At 33.5% G+C, this 24,243-nt stretch overlaps 1 protein-coding gene and 1 long non-coding RNA gene across 2 annotated transcripts; one reads left to right on the forward strand and one right to left on the reverse strand.

The window, feature by feature from the left end:
• Positions 1-1,131: 1,131 nt before the first annotated feature.
• Positions 1,132-3,011, forward strand: LOC126709412 (galactinol synthase 1). Its single transcript, XM_050409638.1, has 4 exons — positions 1,132-1,645; positions 1,819-2,139; positions 2,246-2,380; positions 2,509-3,011. The coding sequence occupies exons 1-4, from the start codon at positions 1,313-1,315 to the stop codon at positions 2,728-2,730; spliced, it is 1,011 nt and encodes a 336-aa protein (XP_050265595.1). The 5' UTR covers positions 1,132-1,312; the 3' UTR covers positions 2,731-3,011.
• Positions 3,012-22,794: 19,783 nt separating this feature from the next.
• LOC126709902 (uncharacterized) lies at positions 22,795-23,517 on the reverse strand. The gene is made up of 2 exons (XR_007649512.1): positions 23,189-23,517; positions 22,795-23,108 (listed from the first exon to the last, which is right to left on the reverse strand). It is a non-coding gene; the product is annotated as an uncharacterized LOC126709902 (long non-coding RNA).
• Positions 23,518-24,243: the final 726 nt, after the last annotated feature.

Consider the following 24,243-nt stretch of genomic DNA (forward strand, 5'->3'; position numbering starts at 1 on the left):
CCTTAGTCTTTGAAGCTCAGTATGAGTGATTTCAGGCTCTATTTTCTTCTGTGTCGACACTAATTTCTCATGGCTCTGTTAGGTCTTCGAGTTTCTTAGAACTACCAGCAGGCAATGCTAGCATTGTTTAGAATGAAACACCAACTCAGTTTGTTGTCGTTGTTGTTGCTGTTGCTGAATGTAATCCCAACTGTTGTGACTCTTGTGAGATCTCTGTGTCCATCATTAATTTTTTGTTCTTATTTTTTGGGTTTGTGATTTTTTAATTTTAATTTTGTATTCTTAGATTTGGATTTGTGTATTTATTGTTTTTGTTCAAGACACACTTAGATCTGGATTTCTCAATTAATGTGATTTTTGGTTTTTATTTCTATTTTTAATTTTTTTATTTAGTTAAAATTAATAATTTTTTTAAAAAAATTTAGATGCTGATGTGGCATTTTTTAATGCTAAAATAATTTTTTTATTATTTTAATAGTTCCGTCTGCTATGTAGGACTTTGTTGTTAGGACATTGACGGAAAAGATTAAAATAAATGGGCGTTTTTCTAAATAGGGACTAAAAGCAATGAAAATAAAAGATAAATACCAAAGTGGAAATCGCGTGAAAATATAAAAATGAAAATGTAGTTTTTACCGTAATTAAAAGCATCTGTTTTATTTATATTTTATTTTTTTTTTTTGAAAAGGTTATTTTTATCTAATTGATTAGCATATTCTGTACGTGTAGATGCTGCTCTAGTTATATATAATACAGTTTTTCTTCAATGATAAATTTTCTATGATTTATCTCTTAAAAAAAAAAAAAGAAGAAAACCCCTCTCGCACGTTCTCTTCCTTTTACTTTAGGGAAAAAAAAGTCTCGTACGTGAGATGCACCGAGTCAGACTCACAAACCATATACTAAAATTAAAGACATTTCTAGTCTCTTCCAAAGCTACTGTACTATTGACGTAGGCGGTAGGCCCCCACATTCCAGAACGTTCATATGACCCACCAACCACCGTTGGATCATCATTGAAGACACGTGTTAGTCACACAGCCCAAAGATCAACCCAAAAAAATAAAATATGCACATCGAATTTGGTCGAAATTTCTAGCTCATTTCCATTTATAAATACTCTTACACCCTCTTCTCTCACCGCTCACACAAAAAACTCCCACAAGTCTATAGCCATATTCCACCGAACACACAAAGCAACCAAACCCTCTCTCTCTCTCTCACACACACACTCACAAACATAAACGCACACAACCTTCATTCTAAGCTTATCACAACCTCGCGTTTGAGTTTTTTATTTTTGGGTTTTGAAATGGCTCCTGAGCTAGTTCCTGCTGCTGTGAAACCAGCTAGCTTTAGCAAGCCCGTACAGACCATGTTGAACAGAGCATATGTGACTTTCCTAGCTGGTAATGGAGACTATGTGAAGGGCGTTGTTGGATTGGCCAAAGGGTTGAGAAAGGTCAAAACGGCGTACCCTTTAGTCGTTGCAGTGTTGCCCGACGTGCCTCAAGAGCACCGTCGGATTTTGGAGTACCAGGGCTGCATAGTCCGTGAGATTGAACCCGTTTACCCGCCTGAGAATCAGACCCAGTTCGCCATGGCCTACTATGTCATCAACTACTCTAAGCTCCGTATTTGGGAGGTACGTACCTAATAATATCACTACTTTACGTTGTTTTTACGCCCCATCCGGACAGAACATTCACTCTTTTTGTAATTGTGGTTCTCCTCGGTGCTAACACGTGCCGATCTGGGATGGGAGACTCGTGTGGACTTTGTTTGCATCATTAATGTTAATGTTGCTTTTGGATGCAGTTTGTGGAGTATAGTAAAATGATTTACTTGGACGGAGACATTCAGGTGTTTGACAATATTGACCACCTCTTTGATCTACCTGATGGGCATTTTTATGCTGTGATGGATTGCTTCTGTGAGAAAACATGGAGTCACACCCCACAATACAAGGTTGGGTACTGCCAGCAGTGCCCTGACAGGGTCAAGTGGCCCGCTGAGATGGGCCAGCCACCTTCTCTTTACTTCAACGCTGGAATGTTCGTGTTTGAGCCCAGTTTCTACACCTATAATGACCTCTTAAAGACTGTCAAAATCACCACTCCTACCACATTTGCTGAGCAGGTACGTATTGCGAAATTGATATATGGTTAATTGCTCATGGGTTTCTTAGTAATTTTGGGATTGTGCTAAAATTTGTGATTTATTTATACTAACTTTGCTTTTGCAGGACTTCTTGAACATGTACTTTAGGAATATTTACAAGCCTCTCCCTTTAATTTACAATCTTGTCCTTGCTATGTTGTGGCGTCATCCCGAAAACGTGGAATTTGACAAAATTAAAGTGGTTCATTACTGTGCAGCGGTGAGTATTTCTATATCATATATTATTCATATAGATCAATTTTATTGTTGGGTTTGGTTAGTGTATATGTATGTGTATATATATATATATATAGAGTCTAATCTTTTTGATTTGTGAGACTATTATAGGGATCAAAGCCATGGAGGTATACAGGGAAAGAAGAGAACATGCAGAGAGAGGACATAAAGATGCTTGTGAAGAAGTGGTGGGATATATACAACGATGAATCATTAGACTACAAAAAGCCAGTAGAGGTGGCTGATGGTGAAGAGGTGAAAATGCAGCCATTCTTGGCTGCTCTTTCCGAGGCTGGTGCGGTTCAGTATGTAACAGCACCATCAGCAGCTTAGCTAGCTTGGGCATCTAAGGATGAATTGGACACTAAAATTACTCAGAAAGTTAGAAATGCAGTTGAAGTGAGAGAGTTAATTTGTTAAGAAGAATATATATTCCTTTTTTCCTTAAGAAGGATGTGAAAATGTGTCGGGGATTAGGGAATGGGAATAAGCTTTTGCTTTGTCTATTTTAATCTTTTTGTTGGTGCCGTAGTCCTTTCCTAAATGAATGTTTATAATGTGTGCTGTAGAGCCTTGCAATAGTTAAATATGAATACATGTGTTTTTTACTTGCCCTTTTTTTCTCTGGGTTGGTGTGACATTGTGGGCTTTTAAGAGCATCTTTAGCAAATTTATTAAATTTTTGTAACGAATGGAAAATGAATAAATGGAAAATGAATAGTAATTTTTATCTTTTATTTATCAATTTTTTTAAATATATTTTTCGATAGATTTTTTATCTTATTTAAATATTATTTTTTCATTAATTATTTTTTTAACATTTATATATATATATATATATATTTGGATATTTTTTTATTTAACACCTTGATTATTATAATAGAAAAAAAAATTGAAGAATGAACAGTAACTTATCAGACTTGATGAGTTATTGTTCATGAGTCAAGAAAATTTTGAGTATAGGAGAAAATCTATTGGAGTGATTTTTTTGTCTTATTTTTTATTATAGAGAATATTTTACTTTGGGTCATGTTAACAAGTGCCCTTAGGGTATTGATTAAGAATCTAGTTATAGAAAATTTTTATGAAAAAAGAAAAAAAAATTATTAATGTTTTGATAATTTATTTCATTTTTTATAAGAATAATGTCAAAATTTTTCTAAAATGAATTCTTAACCAGTATTTTAAAGACACTTATTAATATTTTCCTTTTACTTCAACATAGACTATTAGGGATGCTCAGGATGAAATTGGCTTGTTGTGTGTACGTGATTTCCAATTGCAATAATTATACCCAGTTCCCCATTACTACAGGGGCATGGCCGCATGGGTGTATGCCTATACCCTCTTTCCTAGCTATTTGTGTTGGGAGTTCATGAGTCATTAGTCATGACTTATAAATTACATGTGAGCTCACCTCCCATTAAGTTTCTTTTGTAAGTAAACAATCAAAACAAATGCATAATTCTCATGAAAGGAGGGATTTTGACTTTTAAAACTTCTCAAAACAAACGCATTAATGATTTCCAGCAGCTTATACAGTAACCTTTTTCTCTTGTGGTCCAAGTTAACTACTGATCTCATAGATATGAGGGGTCGGGTTTTGTAGGGTTGAGGAGACAAGCCTTGAGAAATACTACTAGGTGACATACTGACATGGTATTCATGACCCACCTTGGCACGTCTGCTTATTGGGTACATGATTCAAGGGTAGGAAAAACCAATTATACCCAAGTGTGCATGCTACTAAAATCACAATTCAATCTTTCTTTCTTTCTTTAAATCATATTTTTAATTATTGTGGCAGCTGAATTAACAGTGATTTTCTCTTTCTGACTCTCCCTCTTTTCAGTACAAATTACGTCTTAATTAGTTTGGCCAGTTTGGTAGGATATTTCAAGTAATTTTTTGAATATTTTAAATAAATTTATACATATTTTTACACATTTTTATATTTACACGTATATAAAAAACATCCAAATAACATTACTCAAATTTTTCTACCAAACATCCTTCAGATTCCGGATTTCCAAATCTCCAATAGCTCGTCAAACTTGATTATCCAATTCTTAGACATCACATAAAGCCTGGTGGTAACTATCCTGAGGATAAGATAAATCAAATCAATATAATCGATCCTCTAAATCTAGCAAAAATCATAACTAGCTCACTCATCCACTCATGTTCACTTCCCAAGACTGAAAAGAGCTAGCCTCTGATCTTTCATTCTCAGAAGTAAGCCCGCTATACGTTTACAAAAAGGAGAAGGATCATGATATCACTTGGATGGTAAATAAATTATTTGAATTTAGTTTGAGATAGAATAGGGTTTCTTAAATAGATTAGTATTGTTATTTATTTGTATTCAGATTAGCTCCTATGTTTTAGGATATGATTGGTATCTAAATAGGTTAAATACATTAATGAAAATTAAACAAAAAATTAATCCAAAAAACCTATCTTCCTTCTTAAATTGAGGAGGAAAAATTAGCTCGCGTCTTTCTTCACCATAAAATCTCATTGTTATTGCTGGATGCTTTATGTCATATTATTTTATTGTTCAAATTAAAGGGGAAGCGCAACAGTTAACAGTGTCAATGGGTGACCGAGCTATTGACACCAGTTCCGTGCTTACTCGACTTAATTTATTGTATCAACAATCAAGGAATATATGACACGAATTCAACAAGCTACTTGCTCAAAAAACATAGAAAAAAATTCAACAAGCTACAAAAACTCCCCTAGCTAATACCATATATATTATTGGCGAGTGGAATGTATTCATTCATACTAGTTAGGAGCATGAAAACCAAAGGCCAACCGAGCAAACACGTGATAAACAATCCCAAATTAAAAATAATGCTGTTCAGAGATGGGCTTTCATATTCACCTGTTACTTGCTGGACACCTTGATAGGCGTCTTCGCATTCACATGATTACGAGATAATAACTAGTAATGAATTTGGTTGGTACAGGAAAAGCAATCAAAACTTTGCTTCCAGGACTCAGGAGAATGATATTTGACAAATCTTGCTAATCTTTTCAAAGGTTAGAGAAAATTATGACGTTGATAGGGTGATACTACCATCAGCTTTAGCCCTGACCCAAGAACATCTTCGCAAATATATTTTTTGGGGTTAATATATATGGTAGTTAGAATTTTAACTTATAACGTTTGTTCAATGATAATTGATCTTTATCATTAAGGCAAAACAATTAGGTTTTGGCATAGGTCAAGAAACCAAATATTTAAACTTTACAAAATTAAGATGGCTATAATAGTGATTTCAACTTCTTAATTTTATGGTCCATTTGGATTGAGAGGGAGGGAGAGAGAGTAGAGTAGAATTGATCCAAAATTAGTCTCTTTTCAATCAACTCTACTTTACTCCCTCACCCTCCCTTCTCAGTCCAAATGGGTCCTTAAACATCATAGCCAATCTAAGTGGTAACCTAAAGTCTAAACCATATATGTACGGTCAGAAGTTTAAACAAAAATATAGATTAATTCAGTATTTTTTACCTTTTCCTCCAAAAAAAAAAAAAAAAAAGAAAAGAAAAGAAGAAGAAAAGAATTGACAAAGTATAACTTAGTGGCTACAGATCTTCTTTTGGATTAAATTCTTTTTTATGGTATGTTTTAGTTAACTTAATTGGTAAAAAAATTTGTGATCAAATAAGAAATTTGGGGTTCGATAATTGGTTAAAACAAAAAACTGATCGATGTCTCTTGATCTAATGATAAATAATAAACATCAAGAGTATGCGTCATAGGTTGAAATTAAAAAAAAAAAAAAAAAAAAAAAAAAAAAAAAAAAAAAAAAAAAAAAAACTTTTCTTACCTATCCGTTCTCCCAATTGGATTGTTTATAACCGCAGGAACTGTGAGTACCATAATTTTATGTGTAAAGGAATCAAATTACATTCACTATTGCGTGTATTTGAAGAGCATAATATCTTAGCATCTAAATTTAAGTTAGATGCTTCTTTATTGGTAAGCTTTCAATTCATCTATGGTAGAACATTCTTTCCTGCTTCAACAAGAGCATTCACGATGTAAGAAGGAAGGTACATTGTTATTCACTAAGTAAAATAGAAATTGTCAGGAAATGGTCATCACTAAAAAGAGTAATGTTATAGACACAAACTATTTTACAACATTTTTACAAAATGTTGATGTGCCTAACTTCTTATTGGTTTTTATTTAGGTCCACTATTAATATCACTTTTTCATTTACTAATAATCACTCACCACATTAACAGTTTATAAAATTTTTTGTAAAATAGTTTATATCTCTAGTATTATTCCACTAAAAAACCTTGTCCATAATTTAGTTTAAATGGCAGTGAGACAGTTATTCATGGAACAACAGATTTTGAAATTTTATGAACGAACAGGAAAGACTGGGTTTTAATTTTGAATTGCTCTCCCCATTCTAATCATCAGGGCATTAATCATTGAAGTCAATTCTATTCAATTAAAAATTCCTCATTGTCGAGTAGTAGATAAAATGTCAATTGACAAGGTTTCTAGGCCAAGATCTCTAGGAGAATGCTAGGCCACCCCACCTATATTGGAAACCACATCCGAACCTCATGACAACAATTTTATCATTTTCTATATAAATATGCTAGTATTTTATATATAATGTTTTTGTACTACCCCCATTTATAATCATTAGTTCAATTTACTCCCACCCCAATCAATTTTAGTTTTCATATGTTTCAATTAATTTATTCTTTGTTTTTTCAATATATCCTTTTTTGTACTCCATTTTATTCTGCAACCATGCATTCTAAATTTTAGTATCATAGGATATATATGAATTTATTATCACTCAAATTGTTAACACTTTAAGCATTTTCACTTTTGCTCCCTAACATAACCCCTGCTCTGCTGATGGGGGACCTTAATTGCATAACAAAATTTAGTAGAATGATGATGAATTTCATATTAGTTAATCCTCATGAAAATGTTTCGGTTTTTTATGAAAAGAAAATATATATATTAAATCTATACATGCAGTCTATTGATTGGATTAAATAGTCTTACTCGTTTTCAATCCGAAGCACTTTATTAATTTTTTATTAATTTCTTTTTTTAGCTTTTAATTTTTTTTGTTAATTTCATTTTTTTTTATCTCACTTTTCACCAAATAAATAAATAGTCGAACATTTTTTTTTTTATATTTTTAATAAATAAGATAACCTTTTTAATTTTTTTTAAAACTTAACTTTATTCTTTAACGAAAGAGACTTCCAAAAATGCTAGTATGCCAAACTCGAAGAGTTCTCAACATGGAGTGATCAATTACATCGTCGTCCAGCAACGTAGAAAAGATTCCATCTTAATTTTGGCGAAAACTGACGTTTTGTGAAAATTCAGGCGGTAGGCTTATCCATGCAGCAATAGAGAGAGAGAGAAAAAAAAAACACTATCATGGCGTTTGGGTTTTCGCGACATATGTATGTGTCAAACAACTAGGACCTCCTTAAGTAAAATCTCATTGTTGCTCAAAATAACACGTAGCCAACACTTATGCAGCCAAGTGGTTCTGTGACGCTTTTATAAAGCACCCTTCGTCACCAAGCATCAAAACAATACATCAAAAATTCTGGTACAATTAAGATATTGACTTACTAGTCACTACTCCACGTGACATTGACATGGCTCCTCAGCAAGTTATTCCAGCTGCGAGTGTTAGGTTTGGCAGTACGCCAAGTCGGGCTTACGTGACTTTCTTGGCCGGTGATGGAGACTGTGAAAGGGGTTGTTGGGTTGGCTAAAGGGTTGAAGAAGGTCCAAACGGTGTACCCATTAGTCATTTCAATGTACTCTTGTTGGTTTGTCACAAATTGCCAAAGGGAAGATTGTAAGAGCATCAGCATCTCGAAATTCTAATTCTACTTTATTTTACCATCTCAAAAAACCACTTTATCATTATATTATGTCATTTTACAATACCTTCAGCATCCCAAACTTTTATTTTCTTATTCTACTTATTAAAATAATATATCTATGCAATAAAATATATTTTGCCTTTTTTTTTTTTTTTTCAATTTTCTCCTCCACCTTCCCTCAACCTCTATCACCGCACCTCCACTGCCCAATCACCACCACCGCGCCTCCACCATGCCCACCACGCCACAACTGCCCATTGCCCACCAAAATCCCACCGAAACAAAAACCCATATTAAAAAAAAAAAAAAAAACCCCATTTCGTGACCCATGCTGACCAAACGCAAAACCCAAACCTCGCCAACCAAGCACGACCAAGACCTCGTCGACCAAGCACGAACCAAACCTTGCCGACCAAGCACGACACAACAACCCACGGTCAAACACAACAACCCACCCTCTCTGATTCAAACCTCTGTCAAACCCATTGAAGCCATCAAAGCCATCTCCAGCAACCCACCCTTTTCAATTCAAACCTTTGTCAAACCCATTGGAGCCATCTCCAGCAAACCCAGCCCGCCAATCCACGCTGATCCAAACCCACCATCGACCGATCCCAACCCACCACCATGCCCAGATCAAACCACGAACCCAACCCAGCTCCGATGCAAGCCTTGAACGAGAAAGAGAGATGTGAGATGAGAGAAAGAGGGACTTTGCACGGAGTGGGAGACGGAGAGACAGACTGGGAGTGAGAGGGAGAGAGGACTGAAGGAGAGAGAACTGATGGAATAAAAAATTAATATTTAGTTTAGAATTGTGCTATAGTGCAATTCTAAAGGTAGAATTGCATTGTAGCAGTATTGCAAAAAAATTTGCAATACTTGAATTTAGCATTCCCTGATGCAGAGCATTTTGGGGCTTGAAATGCCAAATTTCCCTTATATTTGGCATTAGCATTCCCTAGTGCTGATGCTCTAAGAGTCATATTTGTGAATTGGTATATCCCCAGACAAACACACTTTATGTGTATTTGAGTTTTAGTTTCTAGTGTGTTTAAGAAGACATTAAAAATAATTTACAAGTAGTATTATTGAAGACAAAATAACACTTATGGAATAGCTCAAGAAAAATTGAAACTATAGACATTAATACTTGCTCGATACTTGTCAATTTATTGAGATTTAATGAACCTCGATACCTTCTTAACGCCTGTCATTTTATCGAGCTTTGGGTATTTCGAATTCCAATAACAGTATTCAGCCCATGATGGGTTTTATGTACCAGGGTTCCAAAGCATATAAAAGCTACATTTTATAGCTGTTGTCAGATGTACAGAGAGACACAAAAAGATACACACACTTAATAGAGGTTGTCGCAACTTTTTGTGCACCCTAGAGTTGTGTGCAAAATTGCTTCTAGATCTTTAAGCATAGATTGAATAACCTTGGCAAACTACAACAATCAACAATTGTTGTGATGTTAGTCAAGTACTAGGATCCATGCAAAGGAGAAGCCACTTCAAGAACAAGTCCAATTGAGTATTGGAGTTGATATTGGTATAGGTTAGTAGATTCTACTGTAGGAAGGTGCTTTGGGATAGGCCGGTTGGGGTAAGATTTTTTGTACTTGTAACTGCTTGATTCTTGATTAATGGATTCTTTGGTAGTGGTGACTTGAAATTCACTAAGTGGAGTTTTTTCCTGTAAGGGTTTTCCCCATTGTGATCAATTCGCCATGTCAAACTTATTTTTTGCTGCACTCTAATTTAGTTTGATAATTTGATTGTGCCTTAATTTGATTTGCATGTAACTTGACTAATTAATTAATTTGGGTAATTGGATAAATTAACTGTGTTCAATATATAACCTAACAATTTCTTTAAAAGTTGTATTCAATCAAAGTTTTTAGAGAGAGAGAGAGAGAGAGAGAGAGAGAGAGAGAGTTCCTGTAATAGGCATAAACTAATATATCTACCTAAATGCTATTTATAGGTTGCAACATATGTAGAACATGATCGGTAATGAGATTCAAATTCCCTATAAATTTGAATAGTGCAATTTCTAAACTTAACTAAAACCAATAACCCAAATACCTAATTATAATGGTGGCGAGCGGCTAGGCTGAAGGTGAGTGATGATCTAACATGGTGCCGAGAGGTTGGGCCTGACCAAATCTTTGCAAGAGGAGAAATTTCATGAGTTTCTTGAAGTTTTGGAGGTTATGATGCTATTTCTTCTTAAGTAGTTTAGAGACTAGTTTTGGGAAGAAGCAAATGTGAGAGTAAAACGCATTCATGTAATTGAGTTATTCCAAATAAATAAGAGAGAGAAAACTAAAAGATGCTATATTAATTAAGTAAGCTAAGGTGGATAATATTGTTTTTTTATACTGTTAGATTGCTTAGAAATTTACGGTGGGAAAAAGGTATAACTCTTGTAAAGTTACATCAAGTGTAGCTTGAACATATATATATATATATATATATATTATTCACCAACTCTAGCAAACGAAAAATTTACAGTTGACATGTAACCAAAGATGTATTAGGGTAGAAACTTAAGCTACTATATGGAGCGACACGTCCAACTTTGTTGTTAGATCCACCCCAATATTGTTTGTTGACATGCATTGTAGTGCGAGTAGTATTGTGGATATGCACTCATCATCATCATCATCATCATCATCACATGCAAATTGGACTTTGTTCTTGATGTTAGAACCAGTTTTCTCTTGCGAGCGGGACTTTTCAAAGAATAAAAACTTTGTTGATTTACCCATCTTTTCAAATATTTTCATGAATATTGAAGGGACTATGTCACCTGTATATAATAGTGATGGTCCCATTTTGTTTTGAATCAATATTGATAGAAGTCACTCATAATTAAAATATATGATATATATAAAAGTTAAACTCATCACATATATGTGACAAAATATGGTACAAGTGAAAAAAATAAAAAGAAATAATAAAAAAGAAGAAGGAAAGAGCATGAAATTGAGCATGAGTGTATATACCTCTCCTTCTATTAATCAATATGGTATAATTGCATTATATTCAATAAATCTTTGGTTACATGTTTTTTAATAATGAACTATAAATTTTGTGGTTTGCTAGATAGGTTAATAGAAAATGCATTAATGACTTTGTTGCTAAAGGATTTAGTTTTTTGCATATTGGCTTGGTACAAGTCGCTGTTAAACCTCTTACCCGAAAAGGTATTAATGCTTCTGTGCTTTTGTGCTTAAGAGATGCTAGATTTAAAGATTTTCATACTAGTTTTTTTGGCATGATTACTTCATCTTTGTTTGGTGGTCCTGTCTATTTTAATTGTTATCCTGATCTTACTCTTGCTTTGGATTATCCTAATATTGTTTAAGCTATAACTTTAAATATCTTGACATTTGATTATGATATGGATGAAGGTAGCAAGCCTCTTGCTATCATTATCACATTTATTATAGATTGTTAAAAACTAATCTTAATCCTCATGCTAGACTAAAAAAATACTAGTGACAAAACTTTGTTAATCCAATGTTCCACTTCTGATGCTAGGGTTCAAATCTCAAGAATGATTTATTGGAAATATATTACTCTTTCCAAGGAATGGTTGTTGGAACAAGAAGCTTAGCCTGCTAAATTTGCTTCCGATGAACTAAATCTTGATCATATTCAACAATATCTTGATGGAACTGTCAAAATAAATTTTGGTAATAGCAAACCTCTAATTATTAATGAAGGAAGACATTCTTTTGCTGGATCTACTGCTTCTGAAAATATTTCAAAATGAGATCAAGATCTCAATGATTATAGAAGAATTTTGAAAAACCTAATTTAAAGCTAAAAAGAGTTGCAAGTGATAACTCCTAAGTAATCACTGCTTATTATTCTACAAGAACGAGACATCCTTCTAAACATGGCAAGCATGTCATTGAAGAAGAAGAAGAGATAGAATCTGGGTCTCCAATTGCTTCTGATTTTCAAGCCCCTACTGCTCTTGATTTTCAAAACCCTTATTATCCATACCTAACTAAGAGTTTTAAACAAAGCTTTTGAAATTGACATGGTCGCTTTATTTGACGAATTTAAGTCTACAAAAAAGAAGGAAAAGAGAAAAACTTATCATGCTATTTTTGAACAAATTGAAAAAGACCGTGTTAAAAGAAAATGGAAAGAAAAAAAAATGCCTGAATTGCAAAAACATATTTTGTTTTTGTTTTTGTTTTGTTTTGTTTTTTTTTTGTTTTTTGTTTTTTTTTTTTTTAATTTTGTTGAGAACTATTATGTTTCAAAAAATATTTCAGAAAACTATTTGAATATGGTAAAAAAAAAAAAAAAATTGTTAAAGAAGATAATATTATTGCTCGGTCTACCCATTTGCCCCTTGATACAGTTATTATTAATTGTAAAGGGATCGAGATAAAGGCCTCCCCTTTCAAAATTAGTAAACATGATGTTAACACCCCTATTTCTACTAAAATGAAAAAGATTATTGAACAAAAAATTTTTGTTAATAATTCCTTACATGTTATTGGTCAACAACTAGATCGTATTGAAGAGAAAGTTGAAAAACCTATTTCTTCTATTAAAACTGAAAAACCTCTAATTGATTTACCTGGTCAAAGGCAAAACCTGAGTCTTAAAACCACTCAGACTAAAACTATCGAAAAAGTTGAACAAATGCTTTACAAAAGATAAAAACCAAGTAGAATAATACTTCTACTAGTAATGCTCGTGCTATTTCCAGGAAAGGAAAGGAGATTTCTTCTTCCAAAGATTCAGATACTTACTCCTCATCCTCTGCATCTGATTTTGAAAAATCTAAAAGTTTTGATAAACCTGTTTTTGAATTGCTTGAAGTTAAAAGATTTGTTGGAAAACCCAATCCCATGTCTTTCACAAAAAATTGGTATTCAAAACCTACTCCTCCTGATATGCAATTTGAAGAAAGATTTTTTCAAACCTAGTTTTCTTTTTCTAGCTGATAAACTTTATGAATGGAATAGGTTTACCTGAGCATTAAATTATTGATAAAATGGGTCTTATGTCTATTGTTGCTAATGCTTATAATACCAATCATAATCTTGACCATGTTGAAATTGTTGATCTTCTTACTACTGGTTATTTTGAAACCCCTCGTGGTTGGTGGGAAAAATACCATACCGAAGATTGTAGAGAATCTATCAAAAAGGTTGTTAAAAAAGATAATGATGGTTTACCTATTTTTGATGAAAGAATTTGTCAAGGTAATCCTGATGGAGTCAATACTCTAATCTATACTATAATTAAACATTTTGTTGGAATTCCTAATATTTCTTCATGTATTAGCGATTATTTAAAAAATTTGCGTTGTCCTACTATGTTTGACTACAGATGGTACCGAGATGTTTTTATTTCTAGAATGATGCTCCAGAAAGACTGTTTAAAACCTTATTGGAAAGAGAAGTTTATTGTTGGTCTATCTCCTCATTTTGCTCAAAAGGTAAAAGAAAAATTAACTGATAAAAATGGTACCATTAAATATGATGATTTAACCTATGGTGATATTTTTAGCATTATTAAAAAACTTGGTATTAACATGTGTAATGATCAAAAAATGTTAAAGCAACCGTTAAAAAATAGTAAAAAAGCTATATACACACACACAAATAGATATTAACACAAATAGGTCCTTATTTGTTATTTATTTATAATAACAACAAGAGTTAGTAATTGAGCTACAAGGACCTTGGCAGGCCTAATTTTATTATAGATCACATATACATTATGCTGACATGATCTCACCAACTATAACGAAAGTAATATTGATTAGCTTCTGCACTTTGAGCGTGTCATCTAATAGTGGTGATTCACGTTTTGGGGGGTTCAATGTGTATTCACGATCACATTCTACAGATTTCTTGAATTCATCCGTAATAAAATCTAGCCCTTCTAGATATTTGTATGCAGCTGAAGCTATGAATGCAGCATTCAATTTCACTTGGGCATCACTAAAATCAACTTGGCAATTTTGAGGTCGAGTTTTATTCATGGTTGTCAAAATCGTGATTTGGATTGTAAGATCACACGATTTTACGATCCCACCTCATTAAAACGTTTAGAATCGCACTAGGATCGTAAAAAGGGTAGGATCATACGTAGGATTGTGTAGGATCATATAGGATTGTAGGATCGTATGGGATCCTACCAATCCTACCAAAAACGAAAATTTTTTGTTTGTTTGTTTGTTTGTTTTTTTTTTTTTTTTTGTTTTTTTTTTATGGGATAATTTTTTTGTTTTGATGAACCTTTAAGGGTTTTTATATTTTCATGTTGTAACAGTATGACTTTTGATTTTATTTTTATAAAATTATGTTAACCTAAGCAAATCTTTTCTAGTTTCTAGTTCACTTGTAATCAAAATGAATGAATGCTTCAACATTTCTAAATGAAAAATTTGATGTTAGCTTTGCTACCTTTTAAACTATAATGTTGTTAAATTTGTTTGATCAATATACTAATTTTTGTTCCAATATTACTAAAATATTTTTTTATATATAATTTTATCACTTATACTTGTATTTTTATATTGATTGATTGATTTTTTTTAGCATGCTCTTTAATTGTTGATGAGTGGTATAACTTGAATAGTTGAGTGTGAAATTGTATATTGATGTCTTTTGCAGCTCTAGTATACAAATATATAATGTCTACATAGATGATGAAATAGATGATAATAATTAGGAATTTAGGACGGTGGTTATAATAATCTTAGAATAGGAATAATTAAATGTTCACTTCACCTTAATATTCATCTTACTTTTGGATTTCATATTGTAGTTAGCTAGTTTCCATTTGCTAACTTATTTTGGATTTCAAACTTGAAACTTAGAACTTGGAAAATATTTTCCATATGTTTGAAAACAACTTTATCTATGTTTGAATTTTCTTTTCTTAGCTTGGTGTGAGATAAAGTTGTTTTCTAAAAATCAACTCTATCTCATGTTAAGCTAAATAAGGAAGCCAATAGATGGTTTTCCTTTTAGGAAAATTATTATAAACTCCCGGAGTACCATAAATGCGTACTCCCTCCTCTCACATGAATAGTTGGTCCCACTAATTAAATTCATGGTGGGACCCACCATTCATGTAAGAGAAGGGGGTATGCATTTATGGTACTCCGGGAGTACCTAATAATTTTCCTTCCTTTTAACACATTTTTTTTTTCCTTTTTGTTGATACTACCAAATATAGAAAAATGCAAAAAACTATTTCTACACAAGATTTTTCATCAAAACAACTAATTAACAATTCATGCAATGCATGAGAAAGTTCAATAAAATATGGTATTAATGAAAAATGAAATGAACTTATCCCTCTTTTATTTTTTGTATAAATATGAAACGTGATAATTATGATAGTTATTAATATACATTTATTTTGATTGTGTTTCTATATAAAATATAAAATATGAAATTTGATAATTATGGTATTTATTATGATTGTGTTTTTATATGGAACCATTAAAAATGTAATTATGATAATTATTAATAAATATTTTTTATGAGTGTTTTTATATTGAACTACCCATTCTATCATTTTTTTTTGGTAAACTACATATTTGGTCCCTAACTCTTACTCTATATGTCAATTTGGTTCTTCACTTTTCAAACGTGTCAATTTAGTCTTTAACTTTTCGAAATTGTGTTAAAATAGTCTTTGCCGTTAAGTGGAGGATGGAAAATGTTAACGTGACAGTATGTACCGTATTTTGTTCGCTCTCGATTTGCGTATCGGACTTTGAAAATTCCAAAAAATTATCTTTCCTCCAAGGGGCCGTGGAAACATCTAGATTGACATGGTGCAACCTGTTTAGGCATCGGAGCACTCGAAGTGCCTTTTCCGGTCAAATTGACCAAAATGCCCTCAGTCAACCCTGAGTTGACCGAAAGTCAAACGAGGTCAAAATCCTTTCAAAACAACATTTTTCATGCTTTTACATCAAACCCGCTTCACTTAGAGGTTTTTTTTAAGTTTGACCTAACATTGACTCCCAAAGGCACTAGAAATCTTAATTTTGATCTGACCGTCAAAATGGGTTGGGACTAGTGCCATTGCGAAGATTATCAAATTCTCTTTCCAACGACTATTCATGGGTCAAAATTAGAGTTAAAACAGTTGAGATATCCAGAAAACCGTGCAAAACTCATCTGCATGCTTCTTGAGACCATAACTTTTGATTCGACCGTTGGATTTCCAATTTATTTAGTGTTCTAAAAACTAAACATCCAAAGCTTTCCAGGGACACCAAGATTAGCTCAATCCAAGTTTGGAAAGACTTTCAAATACACATTCAAAGGTGGACCAGAAAAAGACAGAACTGCTGATGTCAACAAAGGTGGCCGACGGCCCTTGTGTGGATGGCAGTGGCGGCTAGCGACCACTCAAGGGTTGCCGGAAGCCGAAGGGTCAGATTTCGGTTATAAATACAACCAGACCCCTCATTTTGCAAAAAAAGAAGAAGAAGATTTTAGGCAGTTTTCTAGGCAAATCCTTTATCTTTTCCTCTCTAAATTCTCTCTCAAACATATCCAAACACATCCAAACACCTTTGATTCTTCTCTTTTCCCCACAATCACAGGGTAGTGTTCTTGCACTCAATCTTCCTCTCCTTGGTTCCATATCTTGCACTCAATCCAAACCTACATTTGTCCTCCTAGGACACCCTTTTTTTTTTTGATAACATGCTTGTTTGCCCTTTCATATGCTTAGCATGCTTTTATTTGCCCCCATTTGGTTCTCTTTGTTAGTATGTTCTTTGCAAGCTCTCCCTATTTCCTTTGTTTCTTTCTTTGCTTGTCTACTAGCTTGTTTCCTTGTTTATTGCATGTACATGCATGGAGTGAGGACGCTTGGAACAAGGGCATGACCTCCTAGGCGCAAGCAAAAAGGGCAAAGATGCAAGTAAGAAGACGCAAGCCCAAAAAGGGCAATGTTCAGTAGATTGGAGGCCTAGCCTCCCCGAGTGGTTATGTCCTTCAATCTCCCTCCTTCAGCCTCCTCTCTAGAGCATGTATTAAGGTCCCCTTGCTCTTTGCTTGGGTTGCGTTCCCTAGGTGAGGCAATGTCTGTTTTATATTTCCTGTACCTTGTTAGGCCATACTCTTGGAACATTAGCAATGTCTGGTTTACTTTCCTACTCTATGTGGTTGCATTGTGCATGATGTATGCATATTTATATTTGCTTGTATATGGGTGATTGTGCACTTTGTATGGACTCTCGTGACAACGTAAGTGACCTTCTCTAGTCATGAGAGCTCTTGACCTTGTAGTGTGGGTATGTGCTCAAGGCGATTGTTGTAAGTGCATATTTATGCTATATTGTATGCACGATCATCGCTGTGTGATTGTCTCGATTCATGTCACCTAGTGACACTGGTTTTCTTATGTATGCAACACGCACCAACACGCTTGATACTTTGAAGGGCTTCGGCTCGTCTCAGTACAAGCATGTCGATATGCACCGTATACACAGATGCAAAACCCTGCCGGTGCGCTATAATGCACCAAACTCGAAACTCTACCTGATTTTCATTGTGAAAATGAGGCACCATGTTGCTGTATTTTCATAGCGAAAGCTTGGTAAGAATAGCATTTTGTGTGCTATGATGCACCTAAGGTGAAGAGCTGCTGGATTTTCGCCATGAAAATAAGACGAAATGCTGCTGGATTTTCGTCGTGAAAATTTGGTATCGATTCCAAAATTAAACTGAGACCATACCCATTCCAAAATCAAACCTCAAAACCTAACATATTTAAAGCCCCATAAACTAATGCCAATAGCTTGTTTTCAATTAATAATGTCTAAAAATTACAGTTTTACCAAAATAAAGGACTGTCCTTGGATAGTCAATGTGGGGTGCCCACCTTCCCCACATGTAACTAGACTTCCAAACTTAAGAATTAAGATTTTTTATTAATCCATATTAGATTAGGAAAAATGACTTTTTTCTTAGTTTAGGATCGGTAATAAAATCAAATGGAGTCAGATGACCAATCACACCTTAGAAAAACTCAATGATTGGTGGCGATTTCACTTACCCTTGGTAATTCCTTAAAAATTAACTCAGATTCCAGTTACATACCAAAGGTAATGACCTCCTTCACATAAGCACCCGCAAAGGCTCTCAGAGGAAGCCCTCTGTGCGAGCGTTGCTGCGATAGGTGGTTGAACCGCTACGAGGCGTTGACAGTGGCTAACTGCTAAAATAAAAAACTATTTTTAATGACCCAATGCCACATGGCCTAAAATAAAATTTTTAAAAATCAAGAGTAAAATTTTAAGATAACATCAAAATTAACCCAAAAAAAAAAAAACATTAAAATTGAAGATTGGGTAAAATTCATACTTTTATAGACAAAAAATCATTAAAGACATAAGAACACAATTGAAATCTGCAATATTTGAACATCTTTACCAACAACGAAGTCTTTCCCTTCCTCACTTTCCAACCTCTTCTCCACTCCCATGGCTGCCTTTTCTTCTTCCATCCCTTTCCTCTCCCTCAAACCCCAAAACCTACCTCCCAAACCCTAATACTTCCCCATCAAAGCCTCCACCAAACACACTCCCCACTCCCTCACCACAACCAAAACCATATCCCACTTCAAAACTCGACGCCCAGCCAACCAAAACATTCGCAACAAAGCTCACCACAAAAACCAAATTCACTCCTACATCTTTTACACCAAATGCATCCCTTTTAACCCAAACCCATCTCACCAAAATGACAACGAATACTACTTCCTCTACAAAATTGTGTACTGCTCTCAATTCAATGGCATCCTCAATTGCCAACACAGTTTCTTCAACCTAAAAAACTACAACAAGTACTTATGTGACTTCTTCGATTTCCTTGTTGGCAAGACCACTTGGCCAGCGTTTGGTGTGGAAGGAAATGACTTTTTTGTTGTTAAGATGTTGTTCAAAGATTGTAGATTTCAATCGTATTCTTATTATGCCTTTATTGCATTTTTATGTATTAGAAAATTTTACTTTTGTTCTTTTGTTTTTATGTCTTGATCATATTTTTGTATAAACAAATCCAAAATTTCAGTTAGGTCTTTAAATTTTAATGTTCTTTAAATTTTAAATTTTTAGTTTTTTAATTTTATTTTAACTGTTAGTCATGTCAACATTTTCCATCCACCATTTAATGACAGTGTATTCAAGTTGAATTGGTGAGCTCATGACTATTTGGATGAGTTTCGACTAGCTCAATCCTAATTGCAAATTCCCCATGGGTCTGTGTATCCCACGGTTTGATAGCCACCACCGCAAAATTTGTACAAGGTAAATTTTGATGTAGCCTTTTTTTCAAATCCTGTGGCTTGAGGGTTTGGTGCGATTATTCTTAATGAAAAGGGTGTGGTTGTGGTTGCACTATCGGCAATGGTGTTGTTATATATTAAGAAATCAATTAGGCATAAAATCTTATATGCAAATTCATTATTGTAATTGTAATTCTAGATATAATGTGACAAATATTTTCCTAACATGCAATTCACAAATTTGATAAGATATTATATATGGTTTGTTTGAGATTATAGTAAAAATGAAAAATCTATAATGATTCTTTTGAGTAATGAAAAGGGGTGTACATGCCTCCCTTACTCAACTCCTTGATGATCCTGTAGAGGACCACAACTTATCCACGTGGCAAGTTATGAGTGGTGGAGAAGTGGACCCATATAGACCCACCACTTTAACTTCATCATTCACAATTTGTCACGTGGGCAAGTTGAGACAAAAATTGTAGATATTAGGTCAATTACCCTTAAACACCTCATCCACACAAGCTTCACAAAAGATTGTTGTTAGTCTTGATGTCCATTGAACTCTAAAATTTGAGCCATTTTGGGATGGTTTAGTGTTGGGATTTGAAGTCTCATTTTTCTTACCCATCTAAACGAAACATAGGTTTGTTAATGATGTAGCATGATGATCCATAAAAAATTAGGAAGAAAAAAAAGCTTTAAGACAGATCAATTGGCACTACTGTAACATAGTTCATACCATTATTTTATATAGAAAAAGGCTTCTTTTTTTCCCTAAGAACTATTCTCAACTAAAGCTTTAAGACATATCAATTAGCAATACTATAACAATCCCAACACAACAGCCATCTCAACTAAAAAAAAAAAAAAAAAAAAAACCCTTTCTTAGGTGCCAGTACTTGCAACTAATGAAGTGGAAAGCAATGTAGCAATAAACTAGTTAAGATGATGGGCTGAAAAAACATGAAAAGCAATATTAAAATAAGAATTGAAACTTTTCAACAATAGAGGAAATTATACTGCTACACAGGATTATATTTGTTATTTAGAACAGAACATGTTCAATCACAAGCTTTCAGCATTTTCACACCGAAGGACATGTTTGGTAGATTGTAACGATAATTACATATGAATATGAATAGGTATTACAAGGAATACAAGATGATATAATGTAATACTTATTACTATTTATTTGTTTGGTGACAACACAATAATAGAACCCTGAAGACAATAGAATGAAAGCATTTTAAATCATACTTAAGACATATTTTAAGAAATATCTTAATCATATAATTATATTTCCTAAAAAAAATATTTTTTAAATTTGAAAGAAAGATTAGTTATTTTTTTATGATTTTTTATTTTCACAATTGTTATGTGCATATGAAAAGTTTGTTTATTTGGAAATATATTAATTTTAGAAATTAATACATCTACTAAGGAATAGCTATTACAACATTTTTAGAGATGAATAGTTATTCCTCATTTTAAAGAATAGTTATTCATAAGTAATGACTATTTCCTGTAATAAAAACATAACCAAATTACTGAATAGCTAAATTATAAGAATAATCATTACATTGCAGCGTCTATTACATTCTACTAAACATACCCTACAAAAAAAAAAAAAAAAGTCTTTATAAGTTACATACTTCCTCTCAAAAAATTAAAAGAAATAACAGGAAGCAATAAGGAACACTAACCAGAATCACTCAATCAAAAAGGAAAAGCCAAAGCAAAAATTTTGGAACTCAATTCAATCAAAACCTTAGTGCTATTCAATTGAAAGACAAAGTTTGCATCCCAAAGTTTCAATTTCAATACATGTCAAATGAACACTTCCCATCAATTCTCACAATAGTATAATTATTAACATAAATTAGACAAGCATTCGAACACCTTGAATACACTGGATATAAAATGAAGAGCCTAAAGTTTATTGCTACATTGCTAAAGCTTAACCACTACTCAATAAAACTCTTACCATAAAGTTCAGTCCTTTTTGCTCCAAAGCAAAAAAGTGAACATATATAACGGACAAGCAGCAGATACGTCTATGTGGTCAATTCTAAGGTGAAAATGAAACACCTTGAATACACCTTGAATTGGAGCTACTATGTCTATGCATACCAACACCTTGAATATTCTGAATAAAAAATCAAGAGCCTAATTATAGTCCAAAGTTCAGTCCACAAAGGGCCATCATTGCATTTTAACAAGAGTGAAAATCTTAATAAGTTTTAGCCATCCAACAAACATCATAATAACAAGTAGCAAAATTAGAAAAAGAAAAGGGAATACGCTCCGTTGGATATCTATAGGCATACCTCTGTCACAATCATGCCAATCTCATTGGAATCCAATCTCTTTGTTATTTTCTCAAACACGTGTGTGCAACTATCATACGGTCCATTGCAAAAAAGCATTAAGATCCACTTTGATCTAAGAATCAAATTGAAGTTCTAGCACTAACCTTTAAACAATAACATTTTTTTTTCAAACTTGTTCTATTTTTTTTTTCTCCAAGAAATAAAACCATTGCCTCCAACTCTCAAAGCAATTCCCAAAACTAAATTTAATTTGCTAAACCAAGAACTAAAAACCAAACCCAAATCTCTAGTATAAACAGAACAAAGTTTCCGTTGAAATAAATTGTTAAACCAACATGCAGAAACCCAAATCTATAGGAAAGATTCAAGGAAAATAATGAAGAATAAGCTTACTTGAGATTTGGAGGCAGGCCCAGCAGCAAAGAAAGGCAAAAATTGAAGCAGAGGACCAAAGCAAGAGGTGATACGTAGGAAATTGTTGAAGAAGGACTGTTGAGAGAGAACATATTGCCGGGATATATACTAGTATTTGGGGGCAAATTTTGGTTATTGGTAAAAAAATCAGGCCACACTTTTAAATTGCGGCAAGGCAACTTAATCCTCACGGCCAATACTCATTTCTTTACTACTCAATCTAAAACTTACCCAAATCAAACTTTGTTTTTTGTTAAGTAACCAAGGAGAAGGAGAAAGGAGACGAAGGTCTCAACTCTCAAGATCTAAGCTGCCCACCCCAAAAGTAGTACTACGATGCCTTATGTAGCTTAGGCACTTAAAAATAGTAATTTTAGGTACACACCAAATTTTACATGTTAATGTAGTCAATTATGAGTGAGGAAAACATACCGAAATAAACAAACCCAAAATGGGATTTTACATTTTCATTTAGAACATTCAGTAAACACATAGTGCGCATACTTTTCTAAACCCACCAAATCCCCATGAAACACAAACAAAACCTTAAATTCCAATAAATAAACAAAAATAAAAGGGGGGTGTTTGATCGAAACCTATGATCTTTCTTCTCGCACAACATCCTCAGACCCCGGCACCGTGTCCGTGTCCACCAGAAGCACATCAGAGGAAATGGGTTCCTGTTGTTGTTGTCCGTTCATGACAGACTCCATGTCCCTCAGTCTTGTCCGCACCACACTCGTAACAAGTACTGCAAAAACAAAAAGCTCAGATATGTGTGTGTATGTGTATAAGACCATGAATATATTATGTAAGAGAAAGAGAGAGTACTAGCGGCGGTGCCGAGGGTCCAGACCCAGAGGATTTTCAAGCCGGGGCTTTTCTCACTTGGCATTTTGTTAAAACACTAACAAACAAACACAGTTTTATTGTTTTTACTTTTTATAGAATGAGAATCCCAAATGCCTGCAATGCGAATGATAATTGATGCAGCTGATTACAAGTGATTTCTCAACTCTCGGGTGCGAAACTCAAGCAAGTCTGGTACTTGGTGGAGGTTCAGCTGAGTACAACTACAGGGGAAGGCCTTTATGGTGCAAAAGAGTATCTCTTGTTTGGTTTGGGCTTAATCAAATGGGTCTCTAAAAGCCCAATCTACCCCTCCCCCTCCCTTTTACTTTTTTTACAAATTAAATTATCCTTCCCATAGTTTGGGATGCTACTACATTTCAAAAAGTTTCAATTAAAGCCCTAGATAATTTGAAGTGCTTCAATTTGTTCTCTTAAAGAGTCATATTTACTAAATGTAACAATAAATATATATATATATATATATCCGAAGTAAATTGCATATGTGACTTATTTCAGTACCAAAAAACCTATCACATGAACATCATGTTTGCCAAAAAAAAAACACACACACACAATATACTCACATCTTAATTAAATGGTATATATCTCTAATTTTTTTAAGTTCTTTGTAAGCTTTTCTAATGAAAAAATGTTATATATTGCTGCAAAGAATAAGAAATAGCATAGATAGAAAGAGGTGACTAAAGTCACATCATCATCGCTCAACCAAATAAATCTTGTTGACCACCTAAATAGCCTGAGCTGGAAAAAGTTCGATAAGAAGAATAGTTCAAGCTTAGAGCATTATAAGCTTTTCGAGCACCATGACTAAGTACCAAGGCTTGAGCACCAAATCTACCCTCCGTTGGTTTCGGAGTAAGATATTTTCAAATGTAAAATATATTTTACTAAAAACATTTTCATTTTACAATGTTTGGTTAGTGGTGATCCACATGAAAATGGCAAAAAAATCATTTTCAAGTGTTTGCTTAATGGTAAAATGAAAAGGAAAAAAAATTCTAATCTTACAACCC

The sequence above is a fragment of the Quercus robur genome, chromosome 12 (genome assembly GCF_932294415.1).
Source record: "Quercus robur chromosome 12, dhQueRobu3.1, whole genome shotgun sequence".
NCBI lineage: Eukaryota > Viridiplantae > Streptophyta > Magnoliopsida > Fagales > Fagaceae > Quercus > Quercus robur.

Bases quoted from the DNA above. Each gene is read 5' to 3' on its own strand.
- LOC126709412 (XM_050409638.1), top strand. From the start codon at position 1,313: ATGGCTCCTGAGCTAGTTCCTGCTGCTGTGAAACCAGCTAGCTTTAGC. The intron at 2,140-2,245 runs GTACGTATTGCG...TTGCTTTTGCAG, and splicing joins CTACCACATTTGCTGAGCAG to GACTTCTTGAACATGTACTT. The intron at 2,381-2,508 runs GTGAGTATTTCT...AGACTATTATAG, and splicing joins TGGTTCATTACTGTGCAGCG to GGATCAAAGCCATGGAGGTA.